The sequence below is a fragment of the Clytia hemisphaerica genome, unplaced genomic scaffold, assembly GCF_902728285.1.
Source record: "Clytia hemisphaerica strain Z4C2 unplaced genomic scaffold, Clytia hemisphaerica genome assembly, whole genome shotgun sequence".
Lineage (NCBI taxonomy): Eukaryota > Metazoa > Cnidaria > Hydrozoa > Leptothecata > Clytiidae > Clytia > Clytia hemisphaerica.
Window position 1 is genome coordinate 241,652 of NW_027104529.1, and position 15,020 is coordinate 256,671.

The 15,020-nt window shown below is 35.1% G+C and overlaps 1 protein-coding gene and 1 long non-coding RNA gene across 3 annotated transcripts in view; both read left to right on the top strand.

Annotated features, from left to right (window-relative positions):
- LOC136822176 (uncharacterized) overlaps positions 1-13,225 on the top strand; it is a 28,452-nt gene extending 15,227 nt beyond the window's left edge. Inside the window, exons 2-16 of one of the 2 annotated variants that reach the window (XM_067078419.1) lie at positions 4,066-4,268; positions 4,770-4,857; positions 5,378-5,467; positions 5,759-5,838; positions 6,175-6,228; positions 8,372-8,470; positions 8,623-8,653; positions 9,008-9,132; positions 9,320-9,478; positions 10,555-10,694; positions 11,051-11,417; positions 11,533-12,013; positions 12,565-12,639; positions 12,790-12,890; positions 13,040-13,225. In XM_067078419.1, the coding sequence (XP_066934520.1) occupies positions 5,809-5,838; positions 6,175-6,228; positions 8,372-8,470; positions 8,623-8,653; positions 9,008-9,132; positions 9,320-9,478; positions 10,555-10,694; positions 11,051-11,417; positions 11,533-12,013; positions 12,565-12,639; positions 12,790-12,890; positions 13,040-13,150 (1,773 nt within the window). In that variant the 5' untranslated portion in view covers positions 4,066-4,268; positions 4,770-4,857; positions 5,378-5,467; positions 5,759-5,808 and the 3' untranslated portion in view covers positions 13,151-13,225. Of the gene's footprint in view, positions 1-4,065; positions 4,269-4,769; positions 4,858-5,377; positions 5,473-5,758; positions 5,839-6,174; positions 6,229-8,371; positions 8,471-8,622; positions 8,654-9,007; positions 9,133-9,319; positions 9,479-10,554; positions 10,695-11,050; positions 11,418-11,532; positions 12,014-12,564; positions 12,640-12,789; positions 12,891-13,039 lie in introns of those variants that run through there. The other variant, XM_067078418.1, reaches the window with a different exon arrangement.
- Positions 1-15,020, top strand: part of LOC136822132 (uncharacterized) — a 237,764-nt gene that overhangs the window by 79,765 nt on the left and 142,979 nt on the right. The window lies entirely within an intron of this gene.

Sequence of the window (15,020 nt, forward strand, 5' to 3'; positions counted from 1 at the left end):
TGAAAATTGAATTATGCTTGATGGTGGGCATTGCTATTAATAATGTTTTTGAATGAAAAAACAACCAATTATAAGGAAAAAGTCCAATGAAAATCTAGAAAAACGGCGATTTCCTGCATGTTATTTTCTCAAATATCAAACTCAAATGCCAAAAAACAGTTTTCCGGCATTTTCAGCCAGAAAAAAAAATCGGACATTGCCATTTTGCATCATTTTTTTCTCAAAAATCAGACTCGGCCATGTTTTGGGCATTGTTAATACGCATCTTTGAGCACAAAATCAAAAAAAACTAATGAGCCAATCTCGAGAAAAGCTGGTAACAGACGAACGGACAAACGGGCGAACAGACAATGGTTTAAATTCATAGGACCTCCACCGGGGTACCCAGAGGTAGGTCCAGAAAGAAAAAAAATCTCAAATATATTGGGAAACATTTTCATTATCTGAAAGAATGTGGAAAGGAAAAAATTTCCCTAACAGAAGCCATTTTATAATTTCAAAAGCATGCTATAAAAGCAAAAAATGTCGCATACTTGGAATCAATTTCCAAAAATAAATGTGAAAATAATTCATTCAAGCCATTTACTCTAGGGGCTGAGTTAGGTCCCGTATGCACATCGGCGTATAGTCATTTTTTCTTTTGATCATGAAAGTATAGTCCCTGAAGAGTCAGAAAACGTGTGTGGCGTTATTTGGATCAGGCTCAAATTTCCATATTGGCGGATTTTAGATTTTCAACCCCTTTTAGCCCTCTTGCTTGAAAAAAAATTTTTTTTTGACTTTAAACATAGACAAATTAAGCCCAAGCCAATCAAATGTTACAGCCATGCAAATCTGGAACCAAAAGTAGTCATTTAAAAAAATCGAAATCGAAAGTGCTTCATATCTCCAGATAACAAAATTTTCAGACCATAACTCTGACCTTTTTCTTAATCAGCATAAAATTTGTGATCGATTGGTATATAATTCCGAAAGCTTTTTTACCTCCTAGCTGGAAAATATAACTGTTCTGAAGTAAATATTTCTCACCTGGAAAAAGAGGAACTGTTCTTAATTTCGTGGAAATCCTTCCAGCTGACAAAATAGAACAGATATTTGCAAATTTTAGGTCGGTGGTTGCTTCTGAGTTTATAGGAGCAGCGAACAACCCCCTGGCCCTGGGAAACCTTTAATAGCCCCCTTGGAAAATCTGAAAAATGAACAAAAACCCCTTGGAAAATCAAGGCTCAGACCCTCTGGAAAAGTTTGTCAGTGACAATACCCCTGTATGCTGTATGGTTTGAAAAATGGATTAGCCCATTATTCATCATTCTCAAAAAAAAACAAAGTCAGAGACAAAATGATCAAAATTAGCTAGAAAACAACTTTGTATGGCGTGCGGAAGCGCCAATAAATACTATCTTCATTTGACGTCAAATTTTTTTCTGGCTGGTTGTGCTCGTCGAAATGCATCAAAATGGCGAAAACTAAAGAAATACCAAAAAAAGTCGAAATTCAACAAAATAATGGATTCTGCACCCCTGACAACTGCTTCATGAACGAGATTGTGAAGGACAATGATGTGCTACAATGTAGAAGATGCGAAAGGTTTGTCCATTATGCATGCACGGAGCTACCTGCCTATCAGATACAGCTGTGCCTCCAATACAAAAGCCGGCGCTTCGAATGTGCCAAATGTGTTACAGTCACGCCAATTCTTCTGGAAAAGATCAAAACAAGTACAGAAAGAGTGCGTAAGGACAAGGCAACAAATACTGATAAGGTTAATAATGGAGAGCAACAAGGAGATAAATCTACAAACGCTCGATTGGACAGGCTGGAGAAGAAAATCGAGAAACTTTTAGATAAGGAAGATGTCGCTAAAGATAAAAAACAAAGGACATACGCAGAAACTACCAAAGAAGAACTGAAGAAGCAAGAAGTAACTATGAAACAACAGACCTATGCTAGCATTACAGAGTTAAAGAAACAAGAGGTAACGATCAAGAACCTCATCAAAGAAGAGAAAGAAGAAGTACGATGGCTGAACCTGACAAAGTGCAATATCATTGTTCACAACATTGATGAACTCAAACATGAAACCCTTGAAGAACAGCGAACAAGTGATAAAGATTACGTTGAAGAATTTGTGAGCAACCAAATGGGACTAAAGGTAAACATCGTCAGCGCAGAAAGAATAGGAGCTCGAAAGGACGAGATGTTCAGGACGAAACGTTGGCGACCCTTAAAAGTTGTGTTAAGGAATGAAGAAGAGAAACGTCAGATTCTAGCATCAGTCCACAAGCTAAAGAAAATTGTAACTGATTTACGAGTAACCGATGATTTTTCTAAAAAAGAACGCGAAACCATCAAAGAATGGCATAGGAACGCAAAAGAGAAGACAAAGTTACAAAAGGATGGCAGTCAAATAAAGGTTAGAGGAAGTCCTCGGACTAGACTCTATTTCAAGAAGATCTGCTGTGACTTACGCGTTACTGAAAATGAAATATTGTAAAGACGACTGATTTAGAGGCCAACTGTGCGCCTACAAAATGTTAAATATGATTATTTCATAGAGGTCGATAGACCTGCAAAATATATTACTATAAATAAAAACATACTATTTCATCTAAAAAGAAACTTACGGTTTGAAAAGCCGAGTTAACAGTTTAACGAGTGAAAATATATATTTTTTAAATGTCGAGTAAGGTTTTGTCTCTTTTACCCAAATCATAGGGGCTGCGGTGGAGAGTGGGTACCTTGGGGGTAGAGTGACACACATTGAACGTAATAGCAGCGTTTCAAATAAACAAGGCGTTAATTGCTGGTTTAAAAAGGATTGGACTCAACAACCCTTAGTGGGACAAATTTGACCAAGTTTGACCAAATTTCGATTTTTCAGGGGGTAGAAAGTTGAAATTTCCTATTTTTCCGACCCTTAGTTGGACTGAAATTTGATTTTTTGATTTTTCCGACCCTTAGTGGGACTGAAATTTGACTTTTTGAATTTTCCAACCCTTAGCGGGACTTTGGAAATCCAAAAAAGCTACCCTTAAGGGCGGCACAACATACCGTACCCTCCATTTGCCTAAATACCCCCCCCCCCCCTGGGTGCAGAAAGCACGCTGAGAGAACGTGGTGATCGGGCACATGTTATCGTAATGCGCATACGCACCGTTGGAAATTGGAGGATAAGCGAGACAAGAAAGATTTATAACTCGGATTTTTTTATAACCAGTCAATTTAGTTGATCTATAACTCGACAACTGTAACTCAGCCTTATTGAAGAAAGAAGAAAAGTTTTGATTTAGATTTTGGATGTAAGTATCAGTTCAAAATATGATAGTTTCTTTCTATAAATGAGATAATAGTTATGTTTTTAAACGAAGATAGTATGTTTTAAAAAAAGATAGTATTGTTTTAAAAAGATAAAAAGATAGTATATTTTTAAACGAAGATAGTATTGTTTTAAAAAGATAGTATCGTTTTAAACAAGATAGTATCGTTTTTTAAACAAGATAGTATTTATTGGCGCTTCCGCGCGCCATAAACTTTGACCTAAATTTAAAATTTAAATAAATTTGAATGGCTACACTTCTTTAAAACTATGTCTTAAATTTGTATAAATAAGTGCCTTTTACAGGGAAAAGACTTTCTATTATAAACATTTTTAAACTTTATACTTTATACTCACTACTTATTATTATAGCTACTAAAACATGTTTTATACCAAAAAATGTGGTTAAAAAAAGTATACAAACCCAACCATATTTTGACACATTTGATGTGCCTATAAAGAGAAGCTTGTCCAACAATGCAGTAAATTATTGTTTAGTGCTGCTTAATGCTTAATCATCCCATATTAATGTTAATTGTAGAAGGGACGAAGGGAGTGTCCGAAGGGTGGGGTGATTTCTAGCGCTCGGGTCTTCGGCACTCCTAGCACCGACTGGTCAAGGCGGGAAACTTTGGCCGAAACCATTTCCCATCCCTTTCACCGGCAGCCGGTTTACGGAGAAATTTAACTTTCCGTGGCCTTGTAAGCTACCTACTTTTTTCTCAATTTCTCTCCTTTTTATATTTCAGAAAAGTGACCACGAAATTCAACTGAAGAGCACAAATTGCATCGAACGTTCTTTCGTACCAAGCCTCTCGACTGATAGCACGTGTATGCAATTCACCATCATCATTCAGCACCAAAGAAGGAACCCAATTTTCACATACAACTATGGGGAAACCTAATTATGATAGCAATACTTTTAACAAGAAGAAGAATAGCTCCAATCCAGGTAAGATCCATGACTAATTTCAACTGCTTGTCACGATGTTTGACACCCCTACTCTTCTTGGAGTTTTCAACGTTCTTCTCCCTTAGCCTTAGCAAATTATGCCTTGCCTTACGCTATATTTGTTGGATAAAAAATCCAAAGATTTAACCAGGGAGTTATATTATAAGTTTGAGCTTCGTGAAGCACAAGTTTCCACAAAATGGATTTGGCTGAAATTGGACCTTGAATATAATTTTTTTGGTATTAAAGATAGGTAATTCTGTTAGCTTGAAATTAGGGCTACATGGAAAGCTTCCCGTAATTTGCAAAACAGATGCTATTTTTTGCAGAAACTAATTTTTGTGGTAATGGTTTTCAGGGTCTAATTCTAAAGTCTGAATCTTATGAATAATTATTATTCCATTGTTGATGTTCCTAAAGGCCTTGAAATTCACCCTGAATCCATCACTTAAATCAAAATACCAACCCTCTACACTGAAAATGACTGTTTCATCTTTACAGATCGGGAGAAACCAGCTGCTGGCTCCAGAATGAGGGATAAAGCAACCATTAAGAGATTGAAAATGTACAAAGGTGGTAAACCTGTCAGGTAATTTTTATTGATTAATCTCTCCCAGATCACCAAAAATAAAAAGACCATTCGATTTTTTTAAAGCATGCGGAACTTGTTTTCCAGGGGTTATTGAATGTTTCCTTCTAGAGTAAATTTTAATTCAATATGCTAAAACCTCTGAAGGAGGCCCCAGTAAACCTTCAATTCATGCAATGTTTTTTCATAATTCTCACAATTTATTTTCACGCATTTAAGCAAGGGGAAAAAGCCCATTCAGGCTCGAAATAACGATTTCAAGTATGTCGGACAAAATGTCTGATCAGGGTTTCTTTAGCTTGAAAATTATCATTATTTGCTCGGACATGAAGCTATTTGGATCAGACAATGTCCAACCCTTATTTCGAGCCCTGTTGAATGATTTCTTTGAATCTGTAATGATATGTGAATCTTTGAACCCTCTTTAAAAAATAATTAAGGAAAACAATTTGGTTCTTATATTAAGAGACCTTTCTGATATTCTCTGCTCCTGACTGTGTAATGTCTTTTTTAACTTCAGGGATAAGAAAGGAAAGATAATCATCGCAGCTGAGTATCAGAGCAAAGTGAAGTCAGGCGAAGTTGCAAGGGTGGAGCCAAATAGGAAATGGTTCGGTATATTCTTAAGATATATTTATTGTATTTATGTTTATAAGCATAATAGGTTGAAAAATGGCCTAATCATAAGAAAACCCTTTAGGGTGACTCAAGCAGAATTTGACAAGAATACAGTCATTTTGTACAGTTTCTTTTTCTAGGTTCAGTAAAATTGAGGCCCAGCTGTTTTTGTCTGACACTCTGCCTCATTGATATGACAAAATCTAGCGCAAAAATCTTAAAAGTTTAAAAAATACAAACAGCAAGATGAGGTAAAATCAATTGTTAAACATTTTCTTTTAAGGTAACACAAAAGTTATCACACAGAATGCTCTACAGACTTTCCAAGATGAAATGGGGAAAGCTATGTCAAATCCATATAAAGTAAGGATTATCTCTAAATTTTTTATTAAGGGTACAGACTGAAGAATTAATTTTCAAGATCAAAAGCCAATTGGGGATAGTACAAAATAAAGTGAACAAATTTGGACTATTTGTAGTTTGCCCTTTTAATAAGAGATGCCAAATCTATTGGGAGCCATTGTGGGGGGGGGGCGTCTGTCTTAAAGTAAAAATTTTCAATTATGTCAATAAAAACAATCTTCTTGAAAAAAAGGGGATACAATTTCATTAAAATTGGATAGGTATATAGGGGGGAGGGTGAAATTACAAACTATGCAATTATTATGGTTTGTATTGATTTCTAATTGTCTTTTTTAGGTTGTAATGAAAGCAAGCAAGCTACCTCTATCATTGCTTAATGACAGACAGAAGGTAATTATTTATTAATGACTGAAGTGTCTGATAAGCTGCATCTGCTAGAACCCTGCACCACTCTCAATTGGTGCAGGGCGTAAAATGAATGCAATATACAATCAAGTATTCGCTAACATCATTTTATTATCAATAAATGAAGTTTGATAGTAGAACTTGAAACATTTTAAAGTAATTTAAATTCAGTACATCAAAGGGAAGAAATTCTGTTGCTTCAACTGTATTTCCAAAATGTTGAGAATTTCTGGCCTTGAGTATACTCATCATTCGTCAAATTAAATTCCCTTGGAAACTTTTTCAGCCATCCGCCAAGATTTCTTTTTCACCTCGGAGAGTTAGTAGTCTTTGTAGAGTAACTATCCAGTGTTGCAACTTTTCCACCTGGAAATCTGGCCAGTTGAGATTTCAAAATAGAAGCAAGCTTTGTCCTGGTAGCTTGTATTTTAGAACCTTCGGTCTAAAATCATAAAATGAAATGAAAATCTAGGTACTCTCGGGTACCTAATAGCTGGGGGGTTGGAAAAAATCTCAAAACTTAATAAGCAGGGGGTTGAAATAAAAATGTGCTGGATGGAACATGGCTCCGCCCCCCCCCCCACTTATTTGGGGGGGTGTAAATCTCAAATTGGCTTAAAAGTGGGTGGGAGCTGTCTCATTTTTTAAACTCAGGGGGGACCTAAAAAAGTGGGGGGAGCTTAAGGGCTACACTAAAGTTCTGGGGGGCTAATTAGATAACTGTAAAATACCCCCTCACTATTGTTTTGGTTTATAAGTTAAGGATTTTTCTATTGAATTTATTATCTCTTACATTCTATCAAAATGTAGGCTAACATAGTGTCCTCCCCCCCCCCCTTTTATAAAGGGGGGGGAAACCAATTTTCCAATTTTGAATGGGTGAGGGGGGAAAATGAAAATTTGAATAGTAAAGGGGGGAAAATGAAAATTTGAATAGTAAAGGGGGGAAAAAAAAGAGGGGGGAAAACATCGATAGTTGGCAAATTTGGTGGGGGGGAAGTATGAAATCACTTCAACTTTATCTCAGCAACCAAGGTCAGTCCACATGATATCATGTGATTAGATCATGATTGAAAAATTTACCAATTTTCGTTCTATTTTGTCTAGTATTCCTTTTGCAGCAAAATTTTACGTTTGTGGCAGGTTGAAATTTGAGAAATTTATGCGGGTATATGGGGGCAACTGATATTTTCAGAATTTTCTGGGGGGAAAGCAAAAAAGAGGGGGGAAACTAAAAAACCGAAAAGTCATAGGGGGAAAAAAAAGAGGGGGGAGATTTAAAAAAATCAAGAATTTGGTGGGGGGAACACACCCTGGAGGACACTATGGCTAAAATGGCAGATTTCTACCCTTAAAATTCCAAAATTTTCTCGTTGCCCAACCATGGTGGGCAACATTTATTTAAATTTTCAATTTGGACCCCCAATTTTTTTTAACCCCGCATTTTTATGATGTACATGAATTCTTTCTTCTCTTCCTCAGTTGGTTGACGTCCCATGTTGATATGTAAAAAAACTAGTAATAATACTACCAGAAATGACAGTAGCTTTTTTTGCTTGGACCTGAACCTTGAAAGCAATTTTTGCAGGGACCTGAACCTTTATATTTCAACTGGGACCTGAACCTTACTGAAAAGTGGGGGGACCTAAATCGTAGGGGGGACCTAAATTTGTTGGGGGGACCTAGAACCCCATTCGGAGCCATGTGGAAATTTTTTGAAAAGGAGGCTAATACAGCTGAATTATGACAAAAAAGGGAACTTTGAAAAACATTTTCCCAAAAATTAATAAGCAGGGGGTTGGAATAAGAATGTCCAGGGTGGAAAATTTTTGAAAAATTTATTAGCGGGGGCGGCTATTAAGTACCCGAGAGTAATTGTTGGTCTGAAATGTAAGACAAATGAGGCATCTGCTAGAACCCTGCACCACTCTCAATTGGTGCAGGGCGTAAAATGAATGCAACACTGAATCAGGTATTCGCTAACATCATTTGTCATCAGTAAATGAAGTTTGATAGTAGAACTTGAAACATTTCAAGTAATGGATCAAAATATTTGATTTTGCTTTTTGAACTACAGTAAAGCTTTTGCTTGAAAACCCAATAATTCATTCACTCTTTTTTGTTTTAGACTGCAAGGGTCCACCTTCTTGACACAGAAAGTTTTGAAAATACATTTGGACCAAAATCTCATCGCAAGAGAGCCAATATTGCTGCTGGGGACCTCAGTGTAAGTGGATTTTATCTTATTTTCTTTGTCGTCGCTCCATATTCAGTAGTTAGACTTTGTTTATTTGTCTTTGCATTAAGCAAGACAAATAATGAGGATTTGAAGTTTATTGTGTAACCTGGTTTTAAGTAGATGTCTTGTGTTTCATTTAGGGTCTTGCTGCCCTTGCTGAACAAAACACAGGTATTTACTCTATTTTGTTTGAGTTTGAGAATTTCCAACATACTTTGACTGGTTTGAAGTTTTCATCTCACTGCAGTCACTCTAGTTTGGTACACTAACTTGTTCTGCTCACTTTCCTGATTGGAGAACTTCTCCTCCTCTCAGTTATTCAGTTGAATACACGATAGAATTTCAATTTACTTTTTATCTTTTAGTTTCACCCGTTTTAAAATTAAATATTTTTAAGATTAAGAAAGCTTGTTTTATGCTTACAAAGCACAATAAAATTGAATTTCCTCAAAACTTTGTTCATGCTGTGTTAACAAATGGTACGAGATTTCAATTCAGGTTTTAACTATTTTCCATCTGCAATAGATGCCTATGATAAAACCAAAGATGGTGACCTCTTGGAAAACAGTGAAATTGTCGAAAAGGATGAAGTAAGAGACCCAAAATTTTCGAAAGGTCAATCAAAAAGAATTTGGAATGAATTATATAAGGTGAGAGTAATGTTTGGACAGTAGTTGCCTCGATCAAAATTAAACCAGATGATGAAAATTTATTTATGAAAGTTATTGATTATTCAATCTATACTCTAATTTTTTCCTGATGGTATTGTTAATCATATTTTAGTAAGTTTGTTTTGTTAAGCTTAAATTACTTAATCAAATCGTTTGTTATTTTTAGGTTATTGACTCGTCAGATGTTGTTATTCAAGTACTTGATGCTAGAGATCCAAATGGGACAAGATCAAAACATATAGAAGACTTCATGAAAAATGAGAAAAAACACAAACATTTGATCTTCATTCTGAACAAATGTGATTTGGTACCTACTTGGGTCACTGTAAGTACTGAACTTTTCCAAAATTTGATGTCATTATTACAGTGATGAATGGGTAACTGCCAGTTCTGCTGCTGATTTCAGTGATGTGAATATTTACCCTTCTTTCTGAGTAATATCAAACGAAACATTTTATTGTGATCATAATCAAATGAAAAAATTGCAGTGCCTTGAAAACTCTAGTTTAAGTTTCAACATTTTCTACTGTAAAGGAATTTTAGGTGGCTTTTTGATGACTTAAAATATCATTTGGGTTGTATTTTAGTAAAGCAAAGCCAAGTGATGTCTCCCATTCATTTGTATTTGTGTGTCATGATTACATTGAATGGGTAACTGCCAGTTCTGCTGCTGATTTCAGTGATGTGAACATTACCCTTTTGTCTGAGTTCTCATAAATCTAGACACATTAAACTTTAAGCTCCAATTTGCAGTCATTCAAACTAGTAATATTAATGCAACTTTCCTATGATGAACTTAGCAATTATCTGACACCTCTGGTTCGAGGCATTTGCCGGTGAACAGAACACGCTACTTCTGTCTGAGGAAAATGTAACTCTAAAATTTGGAACATATTATGGTGATCATAATCAAATGAAAAAATTGCAGTGCCTTGAAAACTCTAGTTTATGTTTCAACATTTTCTACTATAAAGGAATTTTAGGTGGATAGAACCGCTTTGATGACTTAAAATATCATTTGGGTTGTATTTTAGTAAAGCAATCAACGCCAAGTGATGTCTCCTGTTCATTTGTATTTGTGTGTCATGATTACATTGATGAATGGGTAAATGCCAGTTCTGCTGCTGATTTCAGTGATGTGAACATTTACCCTTCTGTCTGAGTTCTCATAAATCTAGACACATTAAAAACTTTAAGTTCCAATTTGCAGACATTCAAACTAGTAATATTAATGCAACTTTCCTATGATGAACTTAGCAATTATCTGACACCTCTGGTTCGAGGCATTTGCCAGTGAACAGAACACGCTACTTCTGTCTGAGGAAAAATGTTGCTGTTTTGTGAAACTCTAAAATTTGGAAGAATGAAATTTCAATGCAGTGTACTTTTTGTATTTTCTAGAGGAAGTGGGTAGCTCTTTTGTCATCAGAAGTTCCAACTTTAGCATTTCATGCAAGTGTCACAAATCCATTTGGAAAAGGTGCTTTAATTCAACTCCTTCGACAATTTGGAAAGTTACATCAAGGCAAAAAGAATATTAGGTACATAGTCTAATAAAATTTATCTACCTCTTTATTCTTTTTGCCCCTAATGCATTAGAGAATTTCAGATCTGGTCATTGGTAAAACAGAATGCACTAAAACAAAGGATCTATATAATACATGCTAAAGCAAACGTTGTGGTTTTACCTTTCGTTGCTTTACCAGAGAAGTCAATTACTGTTTTGTATTCCCATATGAAATGGTGCCAATTCTCTGGGAAATACAAGTTTGGAGTTGGTTTTTTAATGATTCAAATTATTGAATTATAACAAACTTCAATACATTTCTTTGTCCTTAATACACAAATCTTTTTCAGTAAATTCATTTAAATACTTACACATTTTAATCTATTTTAGTGTTGGTTTCATTGGATACCCTAATGTTGGAAAATCATCAATCATCAACACACTGAAGAAAAAGAAAGTTTGTAAAGCTGCACCTATACCTGGGGAAACCAAAGTATGGCAATATGTGACTTTGATGAGGAAGATATATTTAATTGACTGTCCTGGGGTTGTTTATCCAAGTGGTGATACAGAAACTGAAATTGTGTTGAAAGGAGTTGTGAGAGTTGAAAATTTGAAGGTTCCTTCAGAACACATTACAGAAGTATTAAACAGAGTCAAGGAAGAGTATATCAGAAATACGTACAAAATTCAACACTGGGAAGATGCAGAAGATTTCATGGAACAATTTTGCAAGAAAAGTGGAAGATTGCTGAAGGTAAATGTATTTTCCAAGTTCTGTTCTAATTAGATCTAACGCTAGTTTACAAAAGCCACAACACTTGCTCCTTCTTTTTTACTGGGAATCACAATAAATTATCTACTTATTTTAGGGTGGTGAACCGGACATAGAGACAGGTGCAAGAATGATTCTTCATGATTTTCAACGTGGGCGTCTACCATACTTTGTTCCTCCGCCAAAATCTGAGGAAGAGTCCAAAACAGATGAAAAAGATACTAAAGACACTGAAACAAGTTCTGAAATTCCGCATGTTGCAAAACAAAACTTTCAATCTTTGAATGTTGTACCTGAATTTCAAGGTGATGATTTACAGACTGATATTAAAGAAGACGATGAACCTTGTGAAGTGGATGGTGAAGTAGAGAGTGATATTTCGGATTCTGAGAATGAAGATGACCTTATTGAACAAGATATAAACGCAGATACAAAATCTCCAAGTGAAAAAAGTCTTGAGGCTAGGAACGATACTTGTACCAAAGGTGATGATAATGAATTGATTGATTCAAGTTTGTTAGATGTCTTGTCATCAGAAGAGAAACAATTCTTGAAGATCAAAGAAACCGAATCAAAAGGTAACTGATAGTAATCTTTGATTTTTTTATGGGAAAGTTTTATGTGCAAAATGATGATCATTAGGTCTGATGACCTGATATTGTTCATTATTGAACTAGGATGTCAATTAACCTACTGATTGCACACAGTTACAATTTCAAATCTTTATTGCTACAGTGATGAATGGGTAACTGCCAGTTCTGCTGCTGATTTAAGTGATGTGAACATTTACCCTTCTGTCTGAGTTGCTGTTTCTTTCTGTTTACAACTTTTGAATTAACCAAACTAGTTTTGACAATGGGGTGATGTAAAAATCTGCATGAAGCTTACGAGCTGATGAAAATCGTGCAATAGATAGTATCTGACACCATTTGTCTTTATAAATATATTTGACGTCACTATGAAGATTTGTCATAATTCGTTAACGTAGTTTTAGAGTTTGTTGTTGCGACCGTATTAAGTAGAAATGGCTTCGTTAGGTGAGCGTACTTTTTTCGGGCCTTTATTGATCGATCTTTCGTAATAAAATTTAAACTTCTTCACTAATAATTCTTCCTGCACTTTGATTCAGGTGATAGTTCATTCCGAGTGACAGATACAACTGATGCTCTCTGTGTCGAAGCATTGAGTGACGATCCCGATGAAGGTAGGTTTGCAAATGATTGTCATTGACGGTTTTTATAGGAACTGGCTAACTGATCCAGAGATGACAATAGTATTTTTCGTCCTTGGTTTGTGTTTTCGTATTGAGATAGTTTATTAAACCAAACCTCGTTACCTGTTTTAATTTAATCAGGTACATCTTACAAAGAAACATACACGAAGCAAAAGAAACGAAAGAAGCGAGTGTCCTTCGAAATGCTACAGGATGACGATAGCAAGTCGAAGAAAACAAAGGTAAAGAAATTAAATTATTATCCCTCGTAAGCTAAGGTAAAAGTGTTTTCGATACAATAAAAATTCAATTAAAGTACCTCCATCAAAACTTTGCTTTATGGATTTTGTTATTTTTGTACTTTTTGAATGAATCAATGTTTTCACTTTAGAAGGAGCCGCGAATGACAACAAACAAAAAGAAAATTGGATCCAAATTTTATCAGGAGACCAACGTCAAGAACAAGAATAAAAGCAAGAAGAAAAAGGGCCCAAAAAATTAACTCATTTTTAGAATAATTTTCCCTGACGTGTAAATACAATAAATCGAAACTAAAGATATAAAATCAAAATCCCAACATGACTTCAGACTAACTTTCATTTTGCTTCTTTGGTCTGTAGCCATCGGTCTTTCCAACCAAATCTTAAAGCTTTTTCGCATGCACGTAAAATCCTACTTAAAACCTAACGGAAAATTGTTCAAGGCTTTCTTTTTGAGATTTCCCCGACATACAAGTGTTCCCGTTTTATATCAGGACAGTGTCTTCCATGGGGTGTCAACGGGACCTTGAATACTATGAAAATGAACCACCCAACTTTGAAAACTATCACATTTCTGGAATAAACCTTGAACAGCACTTCTAGTATGTCTTCCCGTGGTCAGAAGCTTTTGCAAAGGGATTTTATGATTGAGTATTGTTCCTTGAATTCGTCTGTTACCAACTTTTCTCAGTCTTGCAGAGGAATGTAAAAAGATGGAAAATCATGTTGGATGAAATGTTGGACTGGTTTGCCCTGGCCCTAAGGTATTTTATGTCGAGTATATTCTTAATAATTGAACCTAGTAACCGGCAAAAAATGAAAAACAAATTTTCATTTTTATCGTCAAATCATGTAGAAACCGTTGGCAAGCCGTCTTTTCTGAACTTTTATTTAATGACCTAATCAACGTTTTTACAATAGATTTTTCAATAGAAGTGTCGAACTACGGAGCTCGATTTTTGGAAGTAAATTTCGGCTAAAAAACGGCCAAGGGTTTTTTGGACTTTGTGAAATCAAGAAAGTTTCTTGGTGAAATATTGGATCTTTTTTTTTTTTTCAGTTTTTTTCCATGAAAGTAGGTAAAAGATGGCTCAAGAAGATTTTTGTAAAAAATGAATTTTTCAGCTCAAGAACACATCTTTATCTACAAGAATCACTACACTCATTTTGTTTTATAAGCATACGGTAAATTTCGGCTGAAGCTCACTATGCTTAAGTAAAGCTCAATTTTGAGTCTCGACTTATGCTTAACCCTATGCTTGGTAAAAAAGATTATAAAGGAGTGGGGGGGGGGGTAAAAATTTCTCTTTAATCTTGAGGGAAATGAAGACATTCTATTGTTTTCGAATATTGTTGTTATTATAAGTTGTGTTATTTATAAGAGATTAAACAAAATAAAATCACCAATTTTGTTTGTAATTCTCTTCTTCATTCTTCTGTTATTTTCTGAAGTTTGGAAATTATGATTCTAAATATTTCTTTGGCTGAGGCTCAAGGTATGCTTAGCATATGCTTAATTTTTCTGGAAATTTGAGCTTCAGTATGCTTATAAAAGAAAATGAGTGTATTAATAAGCATACATCAATGTTCTTAGCCAAATTACTCAATTTTTTGATGAGATAGATGTTTGTTTTTGCTCACGAAAGTCTACCTACGAAAGTCTTGAATATGATGAAAGAATATTTCAAGATCATGAAATTTTGGTTTCTAAACGTTTTTTTTTTTTTATAAGAAACAAACGACTAATTTTAATAGATCGTCACTATACTATTTGTGTTCTGAATGATTGTTTAGTGGTCACGTCACGTAGATATCAATTATAAATGTATTAAATGCATAACCAGGTAGGTCCATAAAAGTATCACTTGTCTTCCCGAATGTACCTTAAGGCAAGAAATTTTCGCGGAATTAAATTCCGCGAAATTTGCCATTTTGAAACTCCGATTCGCGAAATTAAATTCCGCGAAAATTTCTTCCCTTAAGGTAGGCTCTAATCTGTGACAGTTTAAAATTTTTGATTGAATTGTCATACCTTTAAGGGAAGAAATTCACAATTCCTGATATTTCCCTTCCCTAGCTTGTAGAAAGTAACTATTCTAAAAACTCGTGATC